Here is a 13,368-nt window from a genome sequence, read left to right as displayed (position 1 = left end):
CACAACATCAACTCATTGAGCCCTCACTTGGCTAATCTTGTCAACACACCACCAACTTTAAGTACAACCAAGATTTAACAGGTTTCTCACACTGTCAACAGATAGCTATGCCTGTTCCCAGAAGCATGGTGGATAACCACAAAAACATATTCAGGATGGCTTTCCAAACTAAGTTTGCTGCTTTCCTATTCTTATAGGAAAAGATCAGAAGAAAATACACTTTTTTTTTGGCCTGTAATCTGGTATCCTTTCAAGGATGTTTGCAAGACACTACAAGGTATCACTAGTCCAAAATCAAAGCAAACAGAAATGTGTGAGGATATAACTTTCACCACAGCATCCTAAAAGTAATAGTTTCTAAATGTTTCCTGAAACTGTAAAAGGAAAAATTAAATGTAGATTGGTAAACAGACATTATGTAACATGAACATCCTGCACAGAAAGTCCAACATGTTAAATAAGTTTCAAAATTTTTTAAGTACCTAGGTAGAGAAAAACTACTCTAATTGCAAGTTCCTGTTGTAAGAGAAGTCAGGACTGACTGCCAAGTGTGAACAAAGAACAAGTTCTAACAGAGTGTTGAAAAATCTGTTAGTTCTCTCTACTTCATTCTCTCCAGAAAAACAGCTGAGTTAAATTTCTTCTGTTAGTACCCACATAGACTACTTATCCAGAAATACCTAAACATATTAATTGCATATTTTCAGCGGTCATACATGCTTATGAGTCTACTGCATTGGTTAAGTTCAGGGTCAATGGTCTACCAAAGCCAAATTACTGAAACATCTCATGTATGCTGCTGAACTTATTTTATTGAAACGTCAATAAGTCACAGCATCACAGAACCATTTTATTTAATAACTGCTTCACCAATAATCAAAACTTTTAAATAAAAATAACTTACTGTGGAAACTCTTCTACATCTATGCACCACCTGCTCCACAACTGCTTCATCATCCTTTTGGTCTCCAGCTGCACTCACACAAAAGTTCTAAATAGCTTGCTCCATTATGCAAAGTGTGTGTAATTTGTTGCTAAAGTAACTGCTCCAGATACCTACTGTCATCAGTTGCAGACTCTCATGCCTGATAAAATAAGTGCCAGACCAGGAGCCTGCAATACACATTTATCCTGGTGTAGTGCAAATTTTAGTTTCAACATATTTTTATCTAACACATTTTACCACTATTTACCATTTAGTTTGTCATCCCTTTAACCTCCCCCAGAAAGAATGAAATAAAAAAAACCTTAAAGTATACTTTCAACAACTTGGAAATGACAACTTGGGATATGACAACTACCATTTGAGAACTTTTATGCTGCAGGTTTTACCTAGAGAAGTCTAAAACACCCTCTTAAAAACAACCAGACAAGATACCCTTTGAAATCCCTTTTCACTGACAAATATAACTTCATTCCCTCTTGTCGCCCTGATTTTTTAAGATTTTCTAAAGCCTTCTGAGTTTACATTCTTGTAGAAAACTTTCTCACATAACTTTCTGTAAATAACCTATTGTTTTGCATTCCTTCACAGAGGAGGAGAAATTTGATGTACAGGTAGTTTCACCCTCCAATCCACTGGCACCTTTGGAAAGCTATAAATGTTGGAGTCAGAGGAAATGAAGTTAGTCTCTTCATTGTGACCATAGCTGTGGTACATCGTTTTTCTTTGTGTCCTCTAGTAACACCCTCTAAATATTGCAGATGTTACCAAAATGTTAAAAGTTACTTACGGTTTTCCCCCAGGAATCCCTGCTAGATTTGGAGGGATTCCAGGTACTCTCATGTGAGGAGAAGGATCAAACCCAACCTGACAACAAAAAGTGAATTAATCTCACACTTGGAATTTCTCATCCATTTCTCAGCAAGTCTCTTTTCTCCACTCCCAAGATATTACGCATATAATCAAAAGGTGACTTTTACCCACAGTATCGGTTAACTGCATGACCCTCCACTGTGGGGCAAAACCCAGACCTTTTCCCTGAGTATTCTTCTGATAGAAGCACTCATACAAAAGCAGAAAATAATTTATCATGCATTCACACACTGAGCATTACCCAGCAGTCCTGGTTAGCAGGGAGAGTCCTGTGTTAGCCCTGGAATCAGAGTCCATATCAGCACCAAGCTATGCCAGTGCTTTTCACTCCTGAGAGAGCTAGCATTGCTCAGGCTGGCACAGTGTGGTGCTGGAAAGTAGCTCTGGGTCCCACCTAAGATCTCACTGCCTCCACAGCATTCTGTGTGGGCACAGCAGCTGAGAGATCTCTCAGACACATTGTGGGGTGCAAACAAGCTTGTCCGCAGCTTAAAAAAACAACATTCTCTTTACATACTCCAATTCCACTGAATTTTTATATCTTGAGTATGTTTATAAAATAATCCAAGCAGAAATTCTGACCAAAAAGACTTTGTTTTTCTTCTGAACATTACATTAGAATAAACATTGTTATTGCTTTAAAAGGAGGGTGTAGGCTATTTAAAATTTGCACATTTTCACACAAAAGCCCTGTTTACCAGTTTGAAAAAAGTGGTCATAGAAACAATAATGAGAAGTTGACAAGTATAAATCCAACTTTGCAAATTTACAAGTAGGTAAGTTTGTCTATGCAGAAAGCTGCCATCAAGCTCATGTTTACAGAATCAGGTCCCTAGGTTATTCTGTGTGACAGCCACTATAACTACCAGGTTCCATTACTTACTACACCCACAACGGCAAGTATTCTTAACACACCTGATCTCAGAGCTCCAAAATAGGTACTGACCAACTACTCAGGTTGATTTCCGCAAAAAAACCCAACAAAGGGACAGAGACACAGATAAAAAGACTTTTACATGCTTCAAGATTAATTTGTTATGTCTATATGGAATACAAATGTGGCCCAGCAACAAAAAAGCAGATGTCCACAGCTACAGTGAAATACTTTACGTGTACCAAAACTACTTTTTCATTTACAGCACCACAAAATAAGGTTTTGGCAATTATTCATCAGTTAAAGCCTTGATGAAGGTGAAGGACAAAGAAAACATACATTAATACACTGAAATTCTTTGTTTTCAAGGTGCAAATTTGTTTCTTCAGCCACACTGAAATTTGTTTCTTCAGCAAAGTGAAGCATGCAGTGAAGCTGTCAAGCCTCTGGCACTGTTACGAGTTGGGAATTCTGCAGTGCTAAATGAAGCATGCAGCTTTTCTCAGTGAACCACAACTCACAGGACTGAGATTGCATGCAACGTATGGCCTACCATAGGAGATCGTCCATAGGCAACCACAGCAGCTGCAGCAGCAGCAGCACTCATCTGGGGTGACATATTGTGCAGACTGGCATAGGCTGCCCCTGGACTGGTTAACTCTCCATTCATGCCAGCATGAGGTACCATTCCAAATGGAGCAGGGTATGGTCCGGGTACTGCCAACGGTGTCCGCAAACCTGCAGCTACAGAATAACGAAATTAAGTGGGTTTATTTATGTATTTCTGCATACAGAAAAGAAGCCCTTTTTTTTCCTCCCCTAAAACACCTTACCTTCCCCTCTCACACACTGTCAAGAAACATTGCCATAATCTGTCAGTACCACCAGCTCTTTTCAAGGTAAATAAGATCTACTGAAGTCTGAACTTGCTGATTACTTCTAGCAATCTCTTCTAGCATTACCTATTTCCATTTCTGTAATATTCCCCTGTTTACATTAATCTCTCCTTTGCCAAATTAAGCAGTAAAGCTGACAGACATGGTTTACACAGCTCATGTCTGAAGCAACTGTGTGTACCAGCCTGAATAGCAAAAGTAAACTTCCCCCGGCATTTGTCAAGCTGTGCACTGCAGCAAATATTAGTAGACTCAGACAAAGATTGTAGAAGAAATTGCATGCAGAATAAGTACCAGAAACTTCTGAGAAGTCTTTTTATATTACATTCGGTCTCTGGATTATTTGCAAAAAAAGATAAAGACAAAAGTAAACAAAGAAGACTAAGAGACAGAAAGATATTCAAACTACTGATAATCCAAACATCTGCTTCTCATCAAGCCCTCTCTTGATATCAAGAACAAAGCAATATATTTAGTTAACAGTCACATGTGTAAAAACAAAGATTAATTTTGGAACCATAAAAAAACATGAGGTAATGCATTTACCAGCTTGGTTAACCAGAGGGTCCATTGTTGGAGGTTTGCCAAGGCCTGGACGGAGTCCTGGAGTTGCACTAGTGCCTGGGGTTGGCACATCACCTCGAGGAGTTGGTGTGCTGGATTTCAGAACAGGCGTGCTGGCTTTTTCATGCTGGTATCATTAAACAAATTAAATGAGTATTATTTTTAATCCAGGCCATATTATACAATTTATCACAACAGCAGCTGGGATGCTGGGCACCTACTACCTAGTCCCTTAGCCAATTTTCATAAATCCACACAATGCTGACAACATTAACTCGTGAGAGAGAAATGTTGACCTTTTTGATTGCTGCCAAAATTAAAATAAGAAAAGTAGAAAGTTATTTTCCCTCTTCTACTGACATATAAAAAGGAATGCCTGAGCTCATTTTTTTCTTCAGGAAAATACAGTATGCATTACCAAACCACTTTAGTTTGAAATCATTAATATCTCAATTATTATTTGACACAGAAAATCTGACTGCAAAACCAAAATACCACCACAGTTGATGGTATCAAAAAAAAAAAACCAAAAAAAAACAAAACCCACGACACAGAGAATCAGATCAAATTATTAGTGATACTACAAGAAAAAGCCTCCAAGGAATAACAGCCTATTTAGAAAAGTTTAACAAAAAAGCCTGAAGAACTTCTTAGTGACTATATACAGGCCACGCTAAACCGTAAATTATTACTTCCAAAAATACCACCAAACCAATGCTTAAGCCACTCTTGTTCCTTGTAATAAATCTGCAACTCATTTGACAGAAATGTAGGAAATACAAGAAATCAAAACAAGGCAGAAAATACTGCTGAGGAAGAAAGCTCAATAATACTTTAAAGATCCGGAAAAAGAGTAGGCAATTTCAGCTTCAAATGTTTAATGAGAGGCAATTTGTGCCAAGTAGATGCAGAAGAGTGGAGAGTCAGATTTTACAAGAAAGAAGACTAACTGGACCACTGACTGCTACCTACCAGACCCATTTCCTTGGATTTGAGGGAAGTGGAACTTCCTGAAGAGGCTGTAGATGCTGGACTGCTGGAGGCATCCTTCTTCAGTAGGCGGGCTTTATCGATACCGTTTTCACGTGGTGAATGAGTGGGACTTGCCCTTGGGGAAGAAGGATCCTAAAACAATGGGAAGGGAAGAACAGCATAGAACTGTGTCATAAACTTGTATACAAACACCACTAAGGAGTTTAAGGGAGAAAAAACCAAAGAAACCCCACCAAACTAGAAGAATTTAAACAGTAAGTCCAAATGACAAGACTTTTTGTTATCTTTGTAGAAAAAAAGCTGAAATCCCTTCACCAGCCTAGAGAAGTACATAAAGTCACATAATAAGCAATCTGTTTTTATTTTACACTGTAATCATAAATGGTTTTCAAGCACAGAGCTTCCAAGGATTCCTAAGTACAAACTAAAGCAAGTGTGGAAAATGTGGTAAGAGCAAGGAAGACCAACAGAAAATGCAGTAACTTGACACAGTTTTTATCATGTAAGTTCTCCAAGCTCTGCTAGTTGCAATAAACATTTCAATAACCTCTTATAGATGATAAAGACCTTGCTTATCTCTACCTTCAGAAGAAGAGGCAGACTCATGCCTTCACAGATTTCACAGAGTATTTTGAGTTGGAAGAGACCCACAAGGATCATCAAGTCCAACTCTTAAGCAGAATGGCCTATACAGGGATCTTTATTTGCCATAATAGCTGTCACATTTTTTGCTAAACACCATCTGTAATTGCCTTGGCACTTACATCTACAGGAAAACTGAAATCACCCCTCAGGTGATTATTTTTCTCTGTTCCAGAGGCACTCTCTGCATTTACTTTAACTTGAAATAGCCAGCCCCATGAGTTACAATGCTATCAGAGCTCTGCAGGTTCTCCACGCTCCTCTGGCTCATAAGAATAGCACCAGGGAGAAATCACACCTCACAAAAGGGCAATAAGTCTACTGGCTGATTATTAAGCAGTTCATTGTAAGCCGACCTTCTGAAAGGATTACTAAAATCACTACTTGGACACCCATTTTTCTACCTGGCTGACATTGTTTGGGCACCTCGGGCTACTGTGGGCACTTCTCTCTCTACCAGCTTCTCTTCGTGTGCTTTTCACAGATCTGAAGAACCTCACTACCATATTCAGGCTTCCTAAATCTGTGTGTTATATGAAATAAAAGATGAAGAAAAGGGAGTACCCATCCCTTTACCTCGATGCCATTACTAAATTTCAGCCCTGGAGAAAAACAGTGTCTACAATCTCTGGAAAATCTCGTAAACTAACTTCATTCTAAAAAAAAACAGCATTTCTGGAAAATGTCTTTAACGCAGGAGATTTAAATACAAGCAATTTTTAAGGTAATTTTTAAAATAACAATCCTACTATGAAATACAACTTTAGATAATGTCTTCCTTTTTCATTCAAAGACAGAAATTTGAAAACCTCAGCCATCCACATGCAGTTCACCACAACCCTCTACACTACAGAGCAGCTGGGAAGTGCCAGAATGTTAACTGCAGAGAGAAAGGAAAAACTGAGACAGCAGAAGGAAAAACTGAGACAGCAACCAGATAAAGCTCAGAGGAAGACATAGTACTAATAAAAAGGAGAAGTTGTGAATATTTTAACATATCCACAGAGGATTATTTTTCTTCTAACAACTAAATGTACTTTTCCTTTCACCTTTAGGCAAATGTCAAGACTACAAAAATGAAAAAAGTTACCTCATTGGACACATCTACAACCAAGTTATCGTCACTCTTGTCCCCATCACTGTCCTATTAAAAATAAATAAATATAGTGTTCATTTAAATTAGTGCAATAAGAGCCCAGACAGAAAGACTACGCATCTACTCAGACATTTTTTGTTTTTCCTAAACAAAAAACAAACAGCCTTTCATTAAGTTATTAGCAGTAGGGAGAATAATTAAAACAGAAACACAACACCTTATTTCTGCTGTAATAGTAAAACGCAAGTAAGGTAGAACTATTTGAAAAATGGGGATCTCACTACCAGTGCAAGATGGTCCAAAACCTCTCCTTTATTACCATAACAAACAGTGTTATCACTACTCCTAAAAGAGAAAGGTACTCTGTTCATACACTAATCTTGTGTTAATTTAGAGAAAGTATTGTTTGTGCATACCTGGAAAAACACCAAAAAACGTATTTCAGAAAAATGAAGCTTTTTGGCATGTTTGATGAATCATCTTCCTTAAAGTGATAGTACCATTTCCCCCCTTTTTTTCAGAAAGACAAGTTTTGCAATCAAAAGTTCTGGGAAGAAAAAACTTCAGAAATACCAAGGAATTTCAACATTTCTGCCCAAGAAAAGCAAATTACTTGGATGATCCAAGACAGAAATATTCTAATGCAGTCAAACTGCATTTTGACTGTTTCATTTAGACTGATATTCACCTGAGCTAGTCTACTAATGATTGCTGTTACTGGAGTGCTTCCTGGTCCCTCTCTCCAACAGAGGCCAGGATGCCCCAGCAGACACACTCTGATACAGAGGTCTAGTGATTTCCACAGCACCCCAGAGTGTTTCAATCAGAAGGCAAGTCTTGACTCAAAATCAAACAAAGAAATGAAGTGAATGTCAAAACTTTAAATTTTTGTGGGAGCAAGTTTGATATTTCCAATAAAAGTACTTTTAGTTAAAAAGCTTCTACGCAAACAAACCAGACATACAAGATTGCTCAACTGTCCTCCATCTCTTGCTTTCAAAGTGACTGAGCTTTCACACATAACACTAAATACTTTCTCTCACTTCAGGCCACAGTGCTTTAAAAAAAAAAAAAAAAAAAACCAACAACAACAAAACCAAGCCACCCAAAACCAATCAACCAAAGAACCCAAAACCAACCAATCAACCAACCAAAAAAAAAAAAAACCCAAAATCCAACTGAAAAATACTCCCTAACCAATAGGTAGTTTCAACCCTTCCCTTCTGTTAACAGCTGAATTTTGCTCCAAGAAATAACACAAACGTAGTAGGGATCCAAGAGCGCCACTGGACACAGAATGGTCACTCTATTTGCTACTCAGGAAGCTATGCAATCAAAAGGTGAAAACAAAGGACAGGGAAGATTTAGCTCAGTTTATCTGCCACCTCTTGAGAAGTATGAAGAACCCAGAGTGCTAGAACAGGTGGGAGAATGTGGAATACTGTGGGAGAAGGGACACTTGTTTGCCAGAAACGCCCCTCTGAAGGAGGACAAAATTAGTTGCAATGCTATGTTTAAGTGAACCCTAGCAACTTCGTCATCTTAATAAATTGAAACTTCCTGGGACTATCAAAGGCATCTCCAGTAACTTCTACTAATATCAGAGAGTCTCCTCACTAATAAATTCATGCACTGAAAATAGGTAGGTACTAATATGAAAATTAGTCAAAAGTTAAAAAGGGGGAAAAAATTAACTTTTTATTCTTATTCCAAAAGCTACAGGTCCTACAACTCATTTATGTCCCTTCTGACACAAGCAGTATTTCCTTGTCCCTACAAAGGATTCCTCTAAAATAAGCTCAAAATCAGCAGATCTGTATTTGCTTAATTGATGGACCTTCAAAAAAAACATCTTCAAGATCAGAATAAATCTGGAACTTTCAAATATCCTTGCTTTACTCCATTTTTTAATTTGATGCTGCCTTTAGTTGTAAAATCCATTTCAAACAAACAGAGGGCAGAAACATACTTAAAATGTGGATTAAAAACTGCTTCTACTGTGCAATGGCATCCTTTACATTTCTTTACGGTAGAAACACAAGACAAAAAAGTTAAACTTTTTCTTCCTTTTTATATTAAGCATAGCTTAAGAATGGTTAATCTCCAAATATTTAAAATGAAAAATGCCAATAGAGTATCAAATCCTTAAAGCTGAGATAGTAACATGAGGAAGTTTGCCAAACCCTTCTGTAATTAAAACATTATAATTAGAAAGTGGTGGAAATACAACTTGTAAAACCATTAACAGCACAAAAATATCTAATAGCTGCTCAAAGATATTATCCAAGTGGAGAGAAATTAAAATTACCCTTCCAAATACTGAGAAAATAATATGGCACCTAATTTTCTCTTGGGTTTCAGTAACCAAGAACTAATTAGTGATCTGAATCACATAAACCAGACAATTTGCCACATTATTGGTATATCAAAGTACAGTATGTTCTAATAAATTTGAATGTTGCTTTTCAGTACTCTCTCAAACCAGTCCAAGTCTCTTAGGCCTGTTTAAGTACCATCCTGTGTTTTGGCTGAGAATTTAGGCTTTAAGTCAAAAGCCTATGTGAACCCTCTGATGTTCGCACACATTGTTGCACTGAAGTGTCTCTTAAAAGCCAAGCAACAAGCAAGCTAGTTAAAAATGCAGAACACAAATCTCTGAACTTGCAGTATTTCAATTTGCTTTCTGCTGAAATTGCCTCATCAGCCAGAAGTAAAATTCAGTAGGTTGGTACAGCTTGACAGCATATGCAATTTGTAATGGTAATTATAACTCAGCATGGTAATAACTACTTATCATTAAAATTTACCAAACTCCTCTCAATAACAAAATCCTCCATTTCAAACAAACCTGCAGTTTTTCTTGAGGAGTCCAGAAAGAATGTCACTCAAACTCTGAAAAATGCCCCAGAGCACACGTGAATCCCAAACAGCTACTCCAGTTGAGGGCTATTACTTCACAATATCCCAAACTACTGAGTCACTACTCTTCCCAAAATCTGAATCTTGTGCCTCTCTGGCACATATATTCATGTACTACTTCAGCCATTCAAAAGTTGCCTCGTTCTTCACAGCTCTTTTACTCCTCAAAGAAGCACAGTATGTGCAAATAAATTAATCATTTCCTTGACACAGATTTGCTTACATAGTGGCTGGAATCCTTATCATCCACCTTTCTCTTTTTGATGTCATTGGCATAGTCAGGGCCATTCCTGCGTTTATCTGTGCTTCGTAGACTGTCGGGGACCAACAGAGAATTACTCTGTAAAGACAAAAAACAAGGTCAATCAAAAATTCCCTTTAGGATTCCTCCATATATTCCTAAAAACTCAAATTGATATGATAGATATTTTAGAAAAGTGATATGTACTTAGTCATTTAATTCAATTTAATTCAAAACAAAGTCCTCCAGGCAAACATGTACAGCTTCATGAATTCTAAGAAGCTTGGCTTTTCATTGTTCAACTTATCAAAAGTTTAGTTCACTTGTCAGTCACCATCTATTTAACTAATTAATTCAACTGAATGGATTGTTTAGAAGAAGCTGGCTTGCAGTTTATTCATGAGCAAGTAAAACCGATTTTATTATTTTTTTAATGTTCAGATTACATATAATAAAAAATATTTACTACACAATCTGATTTATCAGTCACTTTTAGAACACCATAAATAGAAGAAGCTTTGACAAAAAGTATATGCTGAATACAGTTATGCAGTAATCAATTGTTAGCTGGAGTAAACTCCAATTGGATTCTTTCAACAAACGTATTGCAAACAAAGATCAAATATTTTTACTTCCAGCATAACATTCACTACTAGTGTGAAATTAAGGCTAAAGTGTTGCTTAATCAGACTTGATCTGAAAAAAACAGAGGCCAACACAGGCACACAAAAGACAAAAGCAAAGACTAATCTTTTCCTCAAACTACATGGACTGCTTTCATTCATGCTAAATTATGCTAAGAACAAACTGTTGACCCAAAGAGCATTTTAGACATTTTTCAGTCACATGACAATTTGATATGCCTGTGATTCCAGATTCCCATCTCCATCTCAGTTCCAGCTAAAGCATTAAAATGTGTTACAATGAGTTCTTTTAAGTGCAGGATTAGCATATGCAAGAGGGCAATTTGTTCACTGATGTGTTAATGCTGTGAACAATACTGAATGGGTTGAGAAAAAATCTCCTTTCACAAAGAACTGGTAAGCTTAGATCCTAAAAGCCAAGTACATGCTTAGATAAATAAATATAGGCTCACATAAATATATAAGTAAACACGTATTTACACCCATACACGTATCTCTCTCAAGAGAGAAGTCTAATACCAACATTAACTTCAGTGTAAACCCTCAAAGGACATATTTAGATCTACCCAAGAGACAGAGATGTTTACTTGTAATGTATCATAAACTCATACAAATAGCCAGTGAACTGTGCACTGAATAGCTTCCCCTTTAAAACCTGAAGACATCAAGATAGTTTTGCTTAGACACAAATGTTTAGCCCCAAGGAGAAGGACAAGGAAACAGGGTACATAAGGCAATCTGAATCCTCTTTTTCGTAATTCAGAAGCTGCACTTTAAAGCCAACTCTAAGCTCTTTTATGCATGACTATTCAAGCTAAACAAATGCCAAAGGGCTTACATAAAGCATATAGGAGGGTCTATTGAAATTCAGTATAAAGAAGCTCAAAATAATGTCTTTACCAAAATGTTTTGTGGCTAAAAGGTGGGCTTGTTGGATCATTGAACTAATTGCCTTGACAAATACATCTGGAATTTAACCCCTTATCTCCTCCCAGATGCACACAAATTCAAGGATTCACTAGTCTGAAAACCATAAAAACTAATTTCAATATTTTAATGTTAAATCCGTCATGCTTGTAGCAGTAGAAACATCTTAAGAAGCAAGATGTCAATTAAAACTTGACCAGAGGTTTCTTCCTCTTAAGGAAGAAAGTCTTATGTTTAAGAGATAATTTCCTTAATAAAAATAACTAAAAATATCTATTTTTCTACTGAAGAATTTAGATTAAAACAATTAAAGCAAATGCAGTAAAGAGAATAAAGTTAGCTCCTCACTTTAATTAAAAAAAAAAAAAAAGTGTGAATAGCAGAAAGGTGGCAAAGAGGCAACATCTGGAAAAAATTTAACAAATCTGCTATTTGGAGTTACAGCTTGCAAAATTAGACAACCTATAGGCATAACTACAATAGCTGATTTGTTTTTCTTTTTTAATTTAGTCTACCTAGACAATGTTGACAATATTTTATACTGTTTGTCTTGTAGAATTTCAAAACTGTGAATTGTGACGTATGAAATCCCAACTCCCACTGTGTCTTAAACACCAAAGAAAGATTATAAGATTTCTTTTTTCTCCAAAAGACTGCATGTTTCTCACACAAACATGTAATTATATCACAAGCTTATTCTGCAAAACATATCCACCATGTCATATTTACACAACCTTTCTATGACTTACCACATTAATTTAAACCACTGTTCCCTGTGATCAGAGCATTCATGCTAGGAAGCTGTTGTAGAGCAGCTCATATCCCAACAGTTACATTAGAAATTGCAAATAAGATTGTGCTCTTTTTATGGCAAAATCTATGAGTAAACTCAAAGTTTAAGAAGTTCCTGCTTTGTTTCCCAAAGAAGTTCAAAAAGTTCTAACAACTGTGACTAAAATCAGATAAAGAAAAAACAGCTTGCTACTGTAAACTACTACCATAACTCAAATTACCAAATATGTAAGATTTCATTTAATGATGTGAAAATATAAATATTTTAAAATAGTGCAAACAGTAAATCCAGAACACTGAAGAACAAATTAAATAAATGAAAATACAAACAAGAACTGGTAAAGAGATGATCATAAAAGCTTTGGGCTATTAATATCTCTCACCCTTGTAATGTTAAGGTTCAGAGAACAGTGAGAACAGCATACTAAAAGCTACCTTTCCTCATTTTAGCTCTGGTAGAGTTTATACTTGCTGTATGTCCAGTATCAAACAGAGTCAGCCAGAAGACAGCAGCAACAGCTTCACAACATTAGTTTTCTTATCTTCTATTTAGAAGAGTAATCTGTTTAGTTCTCCTAACTAGGTCTACTAACAAGTGACTTATTTTCAAAAGCGTAACAAGAATTTTTAATTTGGCTATAGTTTTTTTAAATAACTCTACAGAAATTTTCAGCTGGGGATAGATCTTCAATAATGATTAAGCTTATGCAAAAAGGGCAAAAAGATAAATATACAGGCATAGTTTTTATCCTAAAGAGAAACTGCACAACACCAATTTTTATTTTGTCTTAATTTCAAGAGATTAGATAAATGACTGAGGATACTCCTTTCATTCTTAAGAGTTCAGTTTATTTAGGATTACCAATGCAACATTTACAAATCATGAAGCTCAGATCAGAGCAAGTTTTATGTGTTCTCCTGTCAGAATTACCAGACCGCATAAATGTTGTACAACAAGCAACTT

At 36.4% G+C, this 13,368-nt stretch overlaps 1 protein-coding gene across 4 annotated transcripts in view; it reads right to left on the bottom strand.

Moving 5' to 3' along the window:
* Positions 1-13,368, bottom strand: part of TLE1 (TLE family member 1, transcriptional corepressor) — a 72,786-nt gene that overhangs the window by 15,034 nt on the left and 44,384 nt on the right. For 3 of the 4 annotated variants that reach the window (XM_054003249.1, XM_054003250.1, XM_054003251.1), the window contains exons 9-14: positions 10,024-10,140; positions 6,876-6,929; positions 5,123-5,275; positions 4,133-4,277; positions 3,244-3,434; positions 1,734-1,810 (exon numbers count right to left, since the gene is read on the bottom strand). In XM_054003249.1, coding sequence (XP_053859224.1) covers positions 1,734-1,810; positions 3,244-3,434; positions 4,133-4,277; positions 5,123-5,275; positions 6,876-6,929; positions 10,024-10,140 — 737 coding nt within the window. The remainder of the gene's footprint in view (positions 1-1,733; positions 1,811-3,243; positions 3,435-4,132; positions 4,278-5,122; positions 5,276-6,875; positions 6,930-10,023; positions 10,141-13,368) is intronic. The other variant, XM_054003252.1, reaches the window with a different exon arrangement.

The sequence above is a fragment of the Vidua macroura genome, chromosome Z (genome assembly GCF_024509145.1).
Source record: "Vidua macroura isolate BioBank_ID:100142 chromosome Z, ASM2450914v1, whole genome shotgun sequence".
In the NCBI taxonomy this organism is placed as follows: Eukaryota; Metazoa; Chordata; class Aves; order Passeriformes; family Viduidae; genus Vidua; species Vidua macroura.
The sequence above is the reverse complement of the archived record's forward strand: the minus strand, read 5'-3'. Positions and strand labels throughout refer to the sequence as shown.